General features: G+C 41.6%; 2 protein-coding genes across 2 annotated transcripts in view; both read left to right on the forward strand.

Annotated features, from left to right (window-relative positions):
- Window positions 1-2129: 2129 nt before the first annotated feature.
- Window positions 2130-12454, forward strand: prkag3b (protein kinase, AMP-activated, gamma 3b non-catalytic subunit). The gene is made up of 13 exons (XM_041950447.1): window positions 2130-2180; window positions 5741-5807; window positions 6104-6252; window positions 6387-6468; window positions 7574-7632; window positions 7855-7900; window positions 7997-8048; window positions 8262-8388; window positions 8769-8934; window positions 9127-9164; window positions 9343-9489; window positions 10190-10283; window positions 12203-12454. The coding sequence occupies exons 1-13, from the start codon at window positions 2163-2165 to the stop codon at window positions 12232-12234; spliced, it is 1077 nt and encodes a 358-aa protein (XP_041806381.1). The 5' UTR covers window positions 2130-2162; the 3' UTR covers window positions 12235-12454.
- A 2988-nt stretch (window positions 12455-15442) lies between these two features.
- The window catches only part of fer1l6 (fer-1 like family member 6), a 28662-nt gene continuing 27591 nt past the window's right edge, over window positions 15443-16513 (forward strand). Inside the window, exon 1 of the mRNA XM_041950253.1 lies at window positions 15443-15687. Within this exon, the coding sequence (XP_041806187.1) occupies window positions 15653-15687 (35 nt within the window). The 5' untranslated portion in view covers window positions 15443-15652. The remainder of the gene's footprint in view (window positions 15688-16513) is intronic.

Raw genomic sequence — 16513 nt, forward strand, 5'->3', positions numbered from 1 at the left:
CAGGACTCTTTAAGCAGTTGTAAACTATTAATATCTGAGCTCCTCTCTCTAACCAGCAGCAACAGGCATTTATTATTAGAGCTACTCTGTAGAATATCTGAAATATATCTGGACTTGACTTGACAGAGGATGGGGGGGAGATAAATAAATTCTTAGTCTTATTTTAAACAACCTTTTTTCAAATTTGATGATATGTTTGATCAGCATTTTAATGAATTTTAAGGCTGATTCAGAGCTCTGAAAAGGAGGGAAAAGTCGCCTCGATTTGTTGTCTATAAGTTGTTCTTTTTTCTTTTAGTTAACAATGGATCAAATGACGTGTTATGTGAAAGATGTCACTCATTGTAAGACAAGATAAGATAAAACTTTATTCACCCCCAGCTGGGGAAATTTGGGCATTTGTTGGACAAATGTTGTGCTTACATTTGTCCAGAAACTCCAACTGCTACTGTTGCTGCGTGTCTGCTGGACGTGTAAATTTGCCAACAACCCTTGTAGATGATTTGTCGTGGTCGTGGTTACAGCTTGCTGCGCTGCCCCCAACTGGGCCAAAACCTTAAGGAGACGACTGAGCTGTTCGCTGTGCAGCACATCCTGCAAGTGTTTGGTGACTCCTGCGTAATCACTTAAAATATGTTAACTAGTCGCCACCTGAGAAGCCCACACAAACACAAACACAACCAGGAGTGACGTGACGCTCACAAATGTCTTCCTGTGCAAGACTTGCACAGCTGCGTGCACCTGCACTTTAAAGCTGCTGAGACAAACTGACAGGCAGCAGTGGTCGCAGATTGTAGTCGTAGATGGTTAACAATGGTTAACACAGTAAGTGTGATGTGTTGCACTGGAAAAACACTTTACAGAGACCACCATCCACAACAAACCTGCCTTTTACTCTCAATGAAGTCCATGTTTGCTTCTTCATCAGTTCTTCAGGTTTGATTTTCAGCCAGAATGAACTTGTCTGCATCGTTCTGTGTTAAGTTTGTCGTTCTTCTCAGTTATTGAGGATTGTTAAAGTTTCTTCTGGTGTTTTTGCTGGATTTACTGATTGTGTCTGTAATCCATGTCTGTACTCCACATCACGCATATATTGCATGATTACAAATTGCACACACTTCCCATTTTTTTTCCAAAGCAAATCAGTCTTAACTTCCTTTATTCCTGTTAGTGGCAGCTCAGTTTGTTGCTGATCTGGCTCTCTGACAGCAGTCAGGTGTGTGCTTTGAGTGCTTTCTGCTCTTTGTTTTTCTCTCCAGATGTTAAAGATGTTGCAGTAATGGACAATAAAGATGTACAGTAATGTCTGTCACCACAAAAACATGTAGGGTATACGTCTGTCCCCCACCCTCCAGGACACATTTTTCCTCCCACGCTCCCTCCTCTCTGTCTGTCTGTCTGTCTGGCTCTCTCTCTCTCTTACTCCCCCCTCTGTCTGTCTGTCTGTCTGTCTCTCTCTCTCTTACCCCCCCCCCCCCCCGTCTGTCTGTCTGTCTGTCTGTCTCTCTCTCTCTCTTACTCCCCCCTCTGTCTGTCTGTCTGTCTGTCTCTCTCTTACTCCCCCCTCTGTCTGTCTGTCTGTCTGTCTCTCCCCTTTCTCTCTCCTCCCTCTGCCTCTCTCTCTCTCTCTCTGTCTGCTGTCTGTCTCTCTCTCTCTCTCTCTGCCTGTCTCTCTCTCTCTCTCTCTCTTTCTGCTGTCTGTCTCTCTCTCTCTCTCTCTGTCTCTCTCTCACTCCCCCCCCTTTCTCTCTGCCTCTCTCTCTCTCTCTCTCTCTCTGTCTGCTGTCTGTCTGTCTCTCTCTCACCCCCCCCTCTGCCTGTCTTTCTCTCTCTCTCTCTCTCTGTCTATCTCTCTCTCTCCCTCTGTGAATACCACAGGCCTCTCACCCCTCAGTCCAGATTTAGACCTCAGTCTTTCCCAGACATTCAGACCCAGCTGGCTGAAGCTGGCACACAGATTCCCTCGTCTCCCTCCGTCTCTTCTTCCTCTCCCACTCTGCCCGCCTTCACCATGCCTGGACTCACTCATCACTTGTTGATCTGACTTGGTAGCAGAGCCTGCCAGATGTCTGAGCCAAACATCGGGACGAGGGTTGTAGTCCAGGGTTTTGTCAGTCATTTGGGTTCCACAGAGGCAGACCCCGTGCTCTTCGTCCACAGCCATGGAGCCTCTTGCAGAGGTAAGACACTGTGCTGACTCACCCCCACCCCCTCTGATCTGTCTACTTCTGCTGGCTTCTGCTTGTGTTGGTAACCAAAACGTGTGTGCTGGTGTCGGTTTGGACATGACTTTGTAACTGAAAAGCTGCAAAGAAAACACACCAGATCTATATTTGTAGCTCTGGTGTGTTTTGTGTTGCTGTGTTGCAGTTGTGAAGCATATTCCCAACCTGTATGTATGTGTATGTGAACACACTCTGACTGAAAACTACTATGTACACTGGGCTCAGACAGGAAAGAGACTCTTAAACTAAAGCTGAAATGGTGAGCAGGGCTTGAAAATCTTGTTTAAAGCTTGAAAGTATTGTCTATCTATCTAAAGTGTGGGAGCAGAGGTGAAGGTTGGGCTAGCTGGGCCTGCAGGCGAGCTCCACAGGCACTTCGTCTCCTCTCTGGTAGTGGGGGACGCTAGAAACCAACCTGCAACCAAGACAAATCACAAGGACATAAAAACTTGGATATGAGCATTTTCTTAAGAGGCACTTCAGCTGAGTATACATTCATCAAAACCCCTTCCAACAATGCAACTAAATAATAGCTAAAATACCAGATTTTTCCAAGTCAGCATACATGCCTGACACAGTTTTGCATTGGTTGAGCTGAGATACTGTTGCCACAAAGCATAAGCCCAATTTAATGTAATCAAGCCACTTATTTGGAAACTAGTAGTGATGTGCAGCATTTTTAAAGGAAGCCTTTAACGTTAAACCCTGATGCAGCCGATTTTGTTACTGAAGCTGTTTGAAAAGTAAAAGAAAACCCTTCACTTTATGTGTCAATCAAAGGATGATCTACCTCTTCATCAGCATATACTGAGAGTACTGACGACATGAGTGAATGCCTTCATGTGTATGGTAAAATGCACATAAACAAATACAGTGCAGGTTAATCTGAAGACATTACAATGTTGCATATGAGATTAATTTCTGCCTTATTAGTGTAACAAGCACCATTTAAAAGGGGGAGAAATGCAAAGAGGCCAGTTTTTATCTGCCGTCTCTGGTCCACGCTTATTAAATAGTAACATGCACATTAAAGCAGATATTAAAAATATTACTTTTAATGCTTTTGACGCTATTATGATGCACCCTCAGCCAACGTTTGGAATACCGTTTCTTTATGTACACTTAACCAATTGATGATACTGAATATGACTGATCAGAACTTACTGTAGTCCTTGTTTAACGACATTTATCATTGATTGTGGTGCAACTCAAGCCTTTTCTGGTCTGGCGCTCGGATGTCTGTGTATAGTTGCCCAAGCAAGTGACTGTGTGCTTGTACCGCTACTATGTTTGTAGCTGTTAAGCTGTGAGATGTCAACCTGAAACCTTGATTTTGATTTCATGGCTGTTTAAATCATTCTGTTTGTTGTATGTTTAGAGTTCTATCTGCCATTTCTCATTTCCTCTTTCCCCACGTTTCTATTCGTCTCAAGCAGTTTATAATGTTTATCTTGACAGTGTTTGTTTACTGCCAAACAAAGTCTAAGAATGCATCTGTCAATTACCATTTGTATCATGCCAGAGACATGTACACTCACACAGCACAGCATGTCTTATAATACTAATGCTACTACTACTAATAATAATATCAACAACAACAACAACAACAACAATAATAATAATAATAATAATAATAATAATAATAATAATAATAATAATAATAATAATAACAATAATAATAATAACAACAACAATAATAATAATAATAATAGTTAATTGTATTTACAGGTGCCTGTCTGGACACTCAAGGTCACCGTACATCATAAAAACAAACACAGAGTTTAGGAAACAAATGAGAATAGCACTAAAATACAATTTAAAAAGATTTGAGAGAAAAGAAGTAAAAAGAGAAAATTGAACAATGGTAGTGGTCAGATGGAGTATGCTGGTCTAAACGGATGAGTTTTGAGTTTGGCTTTTAAATGTGGGAATGAGTCAGTGTTACGAAGGCCAGGGGGGACAGAGTTCCAGAGCTGGGGAGCAGAGCGGCTGAATGATCTGCTGTCGCAATAGTCTAAACGGGGGGTGATTAGGTTGTAAACAACAATGGCAGTGGAGAGGGGAGTGGCGGAAGAACAGAGAGGGTTAATATTATCTAAGCGGAAGTAGGCGGACCAAGTGACATGGTTTATACGGGAGGTAAAGGAGAAGGTGCTGTCGAGGATGACACCCAAACTCTTTACCTGAGGGGAGGGGGAGATGGATGAGTTATCAACGGAAAAAAGAGAAGTTATGGATTTTGTTTAATGTCGATTTTATGCCAACTAAAAGAGGTTCTGTCCTATTGCTGTTTAATTTGAGGAAGTTTTAAGTTAACCAGGATTTTATTTCTAGGAGGCAATTGGTTAGGGAAGAAGGTGGAACTGAGGAACCGGGTTTGGCTGAGAGGTAAAGCTGGGTGTCATCTGCGTAACAATGAAAGTGAATATGATGTTTATGGAAAATGTGACCAAGGGGGAGGAGGTAAATGATGAACAGCAGAGACCCCAGGACAGAGCCCTGGGGTACACCTGTGGTGATGGGGACTGGATGGGAGGTGAATGATTTTAACTGAATGAACTGTGTGTTACAGCAAGTAAGTTTAAAGCCATGCTAATGACGTGATGAGGCTATGCTTTAATTTATTTAAACACAGACATCAGCATGCTAACATGCTCGTAACCATCTTTAACATGACACCATAATCAAATTAACTTATTAGCAATACAGGCAAAGTACAGGAGAGGCTGGTGGGAATGCATTTGGTCTTAAACCAAAGTACTGCATATCAAACACTGAGCTCAGACCTCAGAACCCATGCCTAGCTGTTGCCACTGCAAATTCTCTGGACTCGGTTGTGGCACCCAGACTCTGAACGCTTCCTCCCATCAATGCTGACATCTACCAACAGGTTCTTGGCTTGCTGCCATGACATGCACCAACCAACCTGTAGACACTCCTTACAGCTGCCTCTCCAACGAATGTTTTCTTTTAATTACATGTTTTGAACTTCTGCCAGAATACAGATGGGACTTCTTTAGCTGCAAATGAAACTGCAGGCAGGAGTTCCCAACAACCCCTCTGGACTTTCTTTCAGATGCTGCAAGTGCTTCAACAGTTTTCCTCTGCTATAAGCTATTGCCTCAATGTCATCTTGTCATTGACAAGAACAATTCCAAAGGCTCCATCACTGAAATGGTTTGATAATCAAATTTTAAATCAAAGTTTTGCCTGTGCACTAACATCAACATCAAATAAATCCATTGCCTAGCTGAGCACAAAGACGGCAAGCCTGGGGAAGCTGCTATCTTACCTCCATTTAAGCCACTCCAAATTGACATTTTCATGTTACATGAGTATTTAACACAGCTAGAAATAGAAAACAAGACACTGTGGCTTAAGGAGCAGTTCGTTTACATATTGAAGCCATTTCTTGATCAGCTGAAAACAGTGACTGCATGCAGCCTCTCAACAGTCGAAACTCTTGGATGCGACTAGCGTGCAGTCGTGAACTGTTGATATACTTGCTGTCCCAGGTGCCCTTATTTGAGATGGACCAGGAAGAGGAAGAGGAAGAGGATGTTCTCTCAATGAAGAGCAGAGGTAAAAAGAGACTATTGCGAGTGTTTTCTTTAACAACAGCCCCTTTTGTATTCCATGTGTCATTGAATTACTGCTACTATGCACAGTACAGGAAACTGGTCAGGAATAGTTTGATATTGCAGCTGTGAAAATGTGTAAACAACCTCCAACCTGACTGACTTGATTATGAGGCCACATGCTGATGTCCATCCCAAATATAAACACTCAACATTTAACATGATAACTGCCAACATTTGGTTTTATCATCATCCTTTTCAGCAACAGTGTGTCGTGTGTTTTCAATCCTTTATTTCTAGGTGGCTGTACATATGCAACACATGCTCTAGCTCCCCCTGCAGGCGCAGACCCTGATGCGTTCATATACATGAACTTCATGAAGAGTCACTGCTGCTACGATGCCATTCCTACCAGCTCCAAACTGGTCATTTTTGACACAACGCTACAGGTATGTGACTTTTTTAGTTTTGTTTAAGGTTCAAGTTAAGTTCCTGTTTTTAAGAGCAAAAAACATAAAACTGCAAAAACTACATGACAGTTTTGAGTAGTAATTATTGAAAAACCTGTGTGTGTTTTTGCCAGGTGAAGAAGGCTTTCTTTGCCCTGGTGGCTAATGGTGTGAGGGCAGCGCCACTGTGGGACAACAAGCTGAAGTGTTTTGTGGGTGAGCCATAGTACATCTCTATTTACAGTACATGTCTGTCACAGAATGAATCTCAGTCTACTGAATCATCAGTGTCACCAACGTCTGAGCTCTCTTCACTGGCGTATAATAGGGAAATTTAATAGAATAATAACTTGTTTAAATCCTCAATTTCTTGCATAACTACTTCCTGTTCCAACTCCACAATTATAAGAGAAGGATGTGGCTATGTCATTGTGCAAAAATATCTAACCTCAGTAATAGTCTTTACTGTTGTACAGCACAATGTTGGAAACCATGAAAACCTATATGTTTAAATGCAATCTAAATCTAATTTTCTGAAGCATCCTTAACATGCTAACATTCAATAGGCATGTGACCTACATTGGGTTCCTACCCACAGTTGTGGAACCCAGGTCTGCAGGTTCAGGTTTCCCGGCTGCGGATAGGTGGTTTCACATGATCCAGGCCCAGTTTATGTGCTCACATTTAGAGGAAAGCAGGTCAGCCACAAGACATTTGTGTTACATTGCACACTGCCACCTCACCGAACATGCAGGACTGATGATGTCCACACTGAACAGCCCGTTCTGTCGGTGCACTTTCTGCTTGTCATAAAAATGGCAGCAGCCTCAAACATGCACATCAAGCATCAGGGGCACCACGCAAGCCAAAATTCTAGGGGAGTCACAATCAGAGCGTGGTGTCCTTACCCAGAAAAATAAATAAATAAATACATAAATAAATAAATAAATATCTGCAAAAGACTTGGGGGATTATTAATTGTATTCATTATTTAAAGACAAACAGTGTCAAGAAAGCATTCATAATGTCCACTTATAAACACACACACACACACACACACACACACACACACAGCTCATTGACAGTAAGTCTGACGTCTTTATAAATATAACTGTGAATTATTACATTTGCAGGTGCAAAGTTGTCACCTCCAACAGCTTGAGAGCAGCTTTGCTCTTCATTAGGTTTACAGCTTTTTAAGATTGAAAACGTTTTGTTGTGTAAGAAAGAAGCTTTGGAGAATATGAATTTCTGTTGTTGCTATTGACTACTGATAAACCCATGTTTGATGTTTCTAATGTGTCTGTGTGTGTGTCTGCAGGTATGCTGACCATCACTGACTTCATCAACATTCTCCATCGTTATTACAAGTCTCCTCTGGTGAGCTCTTCTTCTGAATGGTATCTTTGTATTAAACATTCACAGCAAATAAACACATAAAGCAGCAGAATAAGTCTGTGGCTTTTTTGGTGTTTTGTTCACATAATAATCATAACTTATAACTAATATAACTAATAAAAATGTATTTGTATTTGTGCCGTTCATGCAAAGATGCATGTGATCAGGCTGACGACCATCACATGTTGTTTGTTTTGTCTGCAGGTTCAGATCTATGAGCTGGAAGAACACAAGATAGAGACATGGAGAGGTCTGTACAACACAAACATTTACTCATACAGTGCCAGAAGTGCTGATGAAGAACACAAAGATTCAATTTCTGCTATTTCTGTCTCTCTGTTGGCAGAGATTTATCTACACTCCATCAACAGACTGATCAGCATCACTCCTGACTGCAGGTGAAACCAGCCTTTCGAATAATTCATTGAGTCTCCTCCATGAGCAGGACACATGGCCTCAAACCAGTGTTCAGACTTCTCTGTACCCTGACCTGTGGTCTGTTGCATGAGCTCTCAGCGCTGTCTGAAAGCCATGCTCCATGATGCGTCCATGTTACAATCCTCAGGTGGGATTATTATCATGCTGAATCATGAGTGTTACTGTCTCCTCAGCCTGTTTGATGCCATCTACTCCTTGTTGAAGAATAAGATACACCGGCTGCCGGTCATCGACCCGGCATCAGGAAACGTCCTCCACATCCTCACGCACAAACGCATCCTCAAGTTCCTCCACATCTTTGTAAGACTTCCTCCGTTTGCAGCGCTTCTCTGAAGGCGTCAGAGAGTTTTCCACAGCCAGAGCTGGAGCCTGTCGCAGGGTTTTGTACATTTATCCGCACTTTTCAATCAGATTCATTTCTTAATGCCATACAAAACACTGGATTCAGAAAATGACCCGAACATAGAAATAAATATGGAGACAAGCTCCATCTGTGCCCTACAAGAAAAAAAGGATCTAAGTGTCACAATAATTTAAAAAACCTTTAACTCTGACTGGATTAAAATGAGTAACGATGAAGACCTGAATAACAGGGAGATCACTTGTTGGTCTGTAAGATTTCTCTTTTGGATTGATTTTGAAACATTGCATACTTGTTGTCTTTCCTCCCTCCCCTGCAGGGCTCTATGATTCCTAAACCCAGGTTTCTTCAAAAGCGGATCAGTGAGGTGGCGATCGGTACCTTCAAACAGATCGCGACGGTCCAGGAATCAGCCTCAGTCTATGACGCACTGAGCATCTTCGTAGAGAGAAGAGTGTCCGCCCTGCCTGTAGTCAATGAGCAAGGTAGTCTGACATCACACTGACATTTGGTGGTTTGATCCACAAGGAAAAGGGTAAACGTGTTGTTTTATGCATCAGAATCACCATTTGATAAATGGAGGGTTTCATTCAAAAGCACTTTGGATCCATTTTAGTATTTGAAAATGATGAGGCAGTGTTTAGCAGTCTAACTAGCTGTCCGTCTCTCATCTATAGGTAAAGTGGTGGCTCTGTACTCCAGGTTTGATGTCATTGTAAGTTCATTTCACACGTTCTACATCGCTGCAACTTTGTTAGCTGAGACAATAATATGCATAGAAATCCTGTGATTCCCTCAACCAATGTGTCATGTTCAATCAAAGAGATTGTTTGTTTTTTTTTGCTCTGGTTGCCATTTCACTGCGTCTTCTTTTCTTTTTTTCCGTCATTCAGAACCTCGCAGCCCAGAAAAACTACAACAACCTGAACATGACGATGCAGGAGGCCATTACCTCGAGAGCCTGCTGCGTGGAGGGAGTCCTCAAGTGTTACCCGCACGAGACACTGGAGACCATCATCGACCGCATTGCAAAGGCTGAGGTAACACACACGCATGCGCTACAGTCTGACTGACATCTTTTATTAAATGTAGGATGGGCACTCACATCTGGATTGACAGCTTATGTTTGTGACAAGGTAACTTTTTTTTGGCATAAATCATACTGCTCACACAGTAAATATAGACTGGAGAGGCAGTTAGAATCTAGCTTCAGTGATGTGATGTATTTCCAAATGAAGAGGAATTATTAAGTGGAACATATTTACAGAGGTTTGAATGGAATTCTTTAGGTTTGATTGGACCAGTCAAATGTAGGGGTGGTTCAGTGGAGACAAAACAAGCTGCAGAGGACTGTTGGCCTCCATCCACACCTCCCTCACTGCATGAAGAGACGAGGGTGAAGAGGATGCAGGTAGAAATGAATAAATTAGACCTCAACAAAGTTTTTGTTTTCGGCTGAGATCCAAACACACACCTCCTGCTATGATATGGCTGCCGGCTGCCCCGACCTGCAAGCTAATGGTCAAGTGTGCTTTTATATGATGGTGAGAATAGGTAGTTTCACAAAATCTCATTTGACGCAGGATCAGAACATGTCAGACTGTTTCCAGAGCATTTCCATCTGCTTTCCAGTTTATCTCTCTCTGTCTTTTTCTTTTTCTTCCTCACCTCCATTAACTGATGATTCATTTTATCTGAATGGCTACAAGGCACAGTAACCAAATCCTGTTTTTCTGTCAGGTGCATCGTCTGGTGTTGGTTGACAGTGACGATGTGGTGAGAGGGATTGTTTCTCTATCTGACCTTCTACAAGCCCTGGTTCTCACTCCTGCAGGTATTGATGCACTGTACTCCTAACTCCACCCCTTCAACTCATCCCTTGCTCTTTCTCTCAGTCCTCCGTTTATCTGTCCATCTACCTATCTGCCTTCAAATCCCCGAGAGCTTCCTGCTGCCTCTGGGGACCTATGCTTCTCCTCCGCCTGTCGACCCTCCTGAGCCTGCTATGAAACAGCCTACCCCTGGAAAATAAACAGAACCCTCTGCGAACCCTCTGCCCACCCCAAAACAACTAGTGAATACTTAAACCTCCGCTGCAACTTCAAATCCAGATCAGTTACCTCAATCAAAATCCTGTGATCCCTCCCACCAACCAAGCAGCTTCCTTATCTTCTACGTTCTGACACCAACCCTCCACACCTTCCCCCAATAATCCCTCTTTCACCAGTCAGCTGCCATCTTCATGCTACAGTTCCTCCTCCACATCTCAGGTAGGAAGACCAACCTAAGCTGCCAGTGGCTGCCTGTCTGAGCTTGCATCTTGCAGGGTCTCACTGCTGCCTGTTGTGGTTCTTCTGTAGATTCTCCAAAATGGTAAACTGAGGGGGAATTGGTACCCACGTAGCAATGGCATCCATCTTGATCTGTTTTAGCAAAACAATTAAATAAAATACATTTTCAGCACACCTGTGCCTTGTTCATAACTTCCAGGCAATCCAACATCTATTAATCTAATATGTTGCTTACTATATATACTAAGGCAGTGACTCTCAAATCATATACACATGCTCTGATTTTCATCTCAGTGTTGTACCATTCCCACCCAACTCTGGTTTAAGAGTCTGCTGACATGCTATCTACTACCAGAGAATCACATGAATGATGTGAGTGGAGACAAATTGTCTGTGCTCATGTAATTGATGTGATGGTAAAACAGAATGTTGTCAATGTCGTGAGCATGTGAGAAGGTTCAGCTATCTGATGATTCTTGTTAAAACTGAATCTCAGGAGTTATTAAGTACTTTTTTGTTTTGGGAATTGAACTGATGACCCAGAGGATACTGGATGTGTAGCTATCTGGATGTTACTCAGATAGGCCTTTCTAAGAATCAGACCATGTCTCCCACCATTGGCTTTTTTTTTTCTATTCCTGCATTTTTCATCATTTCCACATCAAATAAACTGAACTACAGTTAATTATTGCAGAAGTTGAGCTTCAGAGGTCAGTCCAACTTTGGAAAACCCTGCAGAGCATATGGTCAGATCATATGATCTTCCTCAGCAGACAGAATAGGGCTGCAACTAACTTTGAAATTCAGGTTTTAGCTCAAAGTCAGAGTTCCACTTTCCCTTTTTAGGACTTTTTTAGGATGTCTTCTCAAATACAAGTTAATTAACATGTTAGGCTGAAACCTGCCTTATCATTCTTCGCTCCTGTTAGCATGTCATTACATTATGCTGCATTTACATCATGCCAGATTTAGCCTAAATACAAGCCGATCTTGGAGGAAGTCATTAGTTTATCAAATGTCATGACCAAAAAAGCATGCAGTCATTGATTGTACTTCACAGCTGTCCAACAATGTGCACACTTTGGTCCACCCAGGCTGTACACATAAAATCCACATCATTCCACTTTCTCTGGTTCCTCTGATATGATGTGAACATGTCTTTGAGTTTCAGCCTCAGTGGAGCAGTCTATAGCATTTGACTGTGTGCTGAAGTGCTTGTCTTCTGTGTTGAATAGATTATAGATTTATGAGCGGAGAATCTGTTTTAAATTGTAGAGCATTGTGCTCCTCATTTTTCTGACAACACCACTAATTTCCACCTGTCACAAAGTTATTTTGGCAAGCCCAAGAACTTTGGTTAGATCTGGGCCGCTCGACCAAACATTGCTTAAAGTGAGGTTTGGTATCGGAATGAAAACGTTTTCCTCTTTTCTTGTTAAGTTTCTCATTTCATCTTTTCCAGATATTTACGAGCGATCATGCTGTCAAGACTGAAGAAAACAAGATGGAGACTGATCACGTAAAACATGACTGAGGTGGCGAGGTTGGTGAGAGGTTAGCGGAGCGGGATTGTGGCCCCAGAACACAAACAAGAAGAGTGAAAGTGAAAATGGCAACATTTAATGAGCACCAACTACGTGCCCTTGAGCAAGGCGTTTTATTCACAAGTGATGCTGCTCAGTGGTCCCCAGCAGGCGGGCGTGTTAGTGCTGGGAAGCTGCCAGTGCTGAACTATAGCACGAAAACAGCGTTCAACTGATGATGCACATGCAGACACTTTTAAGCTGACCTTGACTGAAGCATCAAATCTGAAGTTATTTTGCAAGTTATGTTTTTTGTGAATTCAGTTGTTGATACGATTATATGATTAAAAAAATGATGTTATGTTTAATGGTTTGCACTTAACTTTCAGGTCTTAGAATGATTACAGATTACACTGTCACAATTACATGAAAACAATTACTGTTAAAGGTAAACTATTAAAAAAATGTTTTTTCCTCTACATGTTTTACCAATAATATATCTATTATAACGCTTATTATGCAAGAGATCATTTCTTTTAAACACATATGGTGGTTTGAGAGTTGCAAACATGAATCATGCTTGTAAAATATAAAAAACACCTGTTTCATTTTGAAGTTATCTTTGAGATTCAGTACAAATTAAAAGCACATCCATCGTCACGCTCTGACAAGTCAGAATGTGAACACAATGTACTGACCTTGCATTTAGTTTGGTCAGAAATGAAGTTCAGTAATTTGTAACATGAGTGTAGTCCAGCTGACACAGAACAGCATGAAGTCCGCTGTGTCAGGCGGTGAGACAGCTGATGTGATAAGAGCGTGAGTGTGTCTGAGAGCCGGCTGATCCTCTCTGACTGACAGCGTGTGACTGCTGTGTTTACCAGGGGTGGTTCTGTTAACTCTGCCAGTTTCATGCATCCTGGTCATGTGATGAACAGTGGACTGCACGCACGTACGCATGCACACACACACACACACACACACATGGCTCTGCTACTGCTGGTATCTTAATGTCCTTCTATAGGTGCAGACAGACAGATGACAACTGATGGAAATTATTGTTATTATTTTTTAAATCAATTTGAGGAGGCAGCAGCATGTTCTCTAACCAGTGTCACAGAATAACTGCGTAACTTAACAGGCAATTATGAGAAATAATAACAAGGCTTTAATAATTATTCACTCAATACCACTGCTGCTCCCAACAGTACTCAGATTACTACTACTGCAGCTTCTACTATTACTGTAAATACTAATACCATTACCACTAGTGCTACAGCTGCTACCAGTGTTACTTCTATAACAGTGTAATATAATATAAAAGGAGATAGACAAACAGTCCAAATAATAAACTAAATTCAATGTGTGCTATTTTTGGAGACTGGCTCTTGAACTTTCCAGAAGGTAATTAAGGAAAAAACAATAAGGACCAGCTACATGCTCCTTCTGCTTTACAGCTTCATCCTCTGAACAAACAGTTAGGCCACCAATCATTCGGCCTGACTCAGCACTTTACCTTTAACGCCTAACTCTGACTATATGAGCCAGCATATGCAGACAGGATGCAGTGGTGTGTGTCGAGCTGCCGGAGCTCATGAGTGGCTTCTGACTCAGCGATGGAGCCCGGACCAAGGTAGGAGACCAGCTCTGCCCTTTGATTACAGCAGAGGGCCATAACACATTCAGCAGGCTAACTTTGTCTTTTACTGTGGTTGGATTTTTAAACTCTTCTAACCTGCACTGAATGTATGGAAAGTCTGTGCTCTCACAACTAGTTTAGTGTCTTTGATCCAAACCCAAGATGATTGTTGACGAGTCTTTCAAAGCTTCAAAGATTGCAGTATTTTTCAGGTTCACACTGCTGTAAATGAATTTTAAGAATTCTCAACTAGTTAATTTAACTTTTTTTTGTGGTAGTCATGTCAGACACAAATTATTATTCATAAGCAAAGTATTTTCATACAATTTACATTTTTCTGGCAAGCAATATCCAGTGGTTTTGTTGTATGGGTGGGCCAACGGGGAATCCCGTCGCCCTACAGTGTAAGGGCTTGTCCAGACATGAGGCGTTTCCTCTATTCTCTCACTGCCTGTCGTCATTTCTAATGAATACGGTCCAGTTGCTGTCTCCACTTGTGGTCATCTAAAGCACCCTGAAGCACAACGCAGCATGACTTCACTTTCAGTATTCAGATGCTCTGTATGTCAATACAATAAATCAATAGCTCCACTGTCAGTCCTTTCAACTTCAAGATTAGAATTATTGATCCCAGTGTGATAAGACACGAGGTGACGAGGGCCAGCTCAGATGATCATACAGCATATTCCTCTGTACCGTAGGTCTCCATTGTTGTCCAAAAAGCATGCTCTGTTATTACAGTGTTTACTTTGTGTCAGGCCCACATCCTGCAGGAAATACTCACGAGTGCATTGGACACATCTGAATCCCTGGCTAAAAGTTGATGTTTGCTCAAAATGACAGCACTTTAAGGAAGTCACTGAGCCTTTTTAAAATTAGAAACAATGTATTTGTAATCTGTTTTTAAAGATTTATGTCTTCACTAGAAACCAGTTGGCTTGAGGCCACAGAGGAAGTCAGAAAGCTTGGAGACGGCAGAATGTGATGTTTCTTCTCATGGGATTTTTTTGACGGATATGAAAATTAAGAATATTGGCAGACGTACGCTTTATCTAGTGCCACCTGTCACCGCGCTCACCCTTAAACATCTGAACTACAGCTGAGTTCAGATCCTCTTATGAGAATATTCTGGCCTTGAAGGCAGCACGCACGATGTAGTCTACTTTCTCAGATGTGAATATCTCTTAAATAGAACAAAGCCTACCTAAACCACAAACTGAAACTGGAACCACAGCAAGTTAAACACTGAGAGAAAGAAGATCAAAATATTTTCTTTAGAGCAAGGAGACAGGAGCTGAGCTGGTCAGTCAGGTTTATGCCACAAGTTTAGAGATATGTAAGGCTAAGACCGGATCAAGTTTATTTACTTGGACATGAGGAGGCAGGTGCGGAGTGTGAGCGGGCTCTTGTTTATTTACAGTGCAGTCACATTAAATGATAAAGCCACTTCTAGTGAAGGCAGGGCTGTAAAGAGTGAGCAGCAGGATTCTGCGCTGGAAATTGGCCAAGGCCACTAATCCTGAAGACAGGTGTTTGATAGCACGCTGTATTATTCAGCTTTGTCCAAGAGAGGAACGAGCAGAGAGAGATGAGGAGGTTACAAATCCTCTGAAATCCTGAAGCACTCAGAGGGCAGAAAAGCAGCCAGATGTGAGTTGTTGTTGAGGTTAGTTTTCGAGATGAGCTGAAGGATCTGAACCCTCCTGGTGCCTCTTAGTAGAAAAAGGAAACTTTTGTGGAGTTCAGCAGAATGGATCATTCAGACAGTCCTGCGACCCAGCAGCGGTGAGCGGCTTTATTCTGAACTATTTTTGTTTTTGGACAGTTTGACTGTTCTCAGTGGTGCATTTGGCCATTTGTAAAATGTAAATTTTTACTCACAGGATTTCAGTTAGATCAAGACTCAGATTAAGTCATTGCAACAATTTCCACACAAAACACAGAAATGTCCTGAACACATCATCACGGTTTAGGGCACAACACGTTTGTGAAAAAGTGTTTCTGCGATACACTTCTATGAGTTCCAGCCTCAGTATTTAAGGATGCTTTTCAGACAGAATGCTGAAGTGATTTTTATGCAATGAATTTCCTTTGACAAAATGTTGAACGCTATTTTGGGGCTAAATCTAAACTCAAGATGCTTACTGCATCCATTCATAGACAGAATCATTTTACAGTCAGAATCAGTTATTTGGTGAGCTACAAAACTGGACATGCATCTATTTTAGCATGCAGGGTTGCTTACTTGTATACATGAAATAAAACCCAGTAAAACAAAATGATTGATCTGGAAAAAAATGTAATACCATGAAGGATTTAAGACAACATGATCGGCACATTTTCTGATAACAGCGAGGGAAAAAAATGTTTACGGTTGTTACAATTATTACTGACAAGTCTTTCAAATAATCATCAGATTAGTCCATAAAGAAAATAATCATCATTTGCAGTCCTGTACAAAATTGTTTCAGATGAGCTCCACCTCAACCAACCACAACACTAAAACCCTGCTTTTACATTAATGCATGAGTAATAATACGGAAGTGTTTTAGATAGATAGATAGATCAACTCTATACATGTACATTATATACAAAAAGAGAATAAAACTCA

Source organism: Chelmon rostratus, chromosome 13, assembly GCF_017976325.1.
Source record: "Chelmon rostratus isolate fCheRos1 chromosome 13, fCheRos1.pri, whole genome shotgun sequence".
NCBI classification, from domain to species: Eukaryota; Metazoa; Chordata; class Actinopteri; order Chaetodontiformes; family Chaetodontidae; genus Chelmon; species Chelmon rostratus.

What these genes read in the sequence shown, in the direction of transcription:
- prkag3b (XM_041950447.1), top strand. An exon ending in TTTTTGACACAACGCTACAG is followed by an intron (nt 6,253 to 6,386) that starts GTATGTGACTTT and finishes TGTTTTTGCCAG; the next exon opens with GTGAAGAAGGCTTTCTTTGC. An exon ending in CAAGCTGAAGTGTTTTGTGG is followed by an intron (nt 6,469 to 7,573) that starts GTGAGCCATAGT and finishes GTGTGTCTGCAG; the next exon opens with GTATGCTGACCATCACTGAC.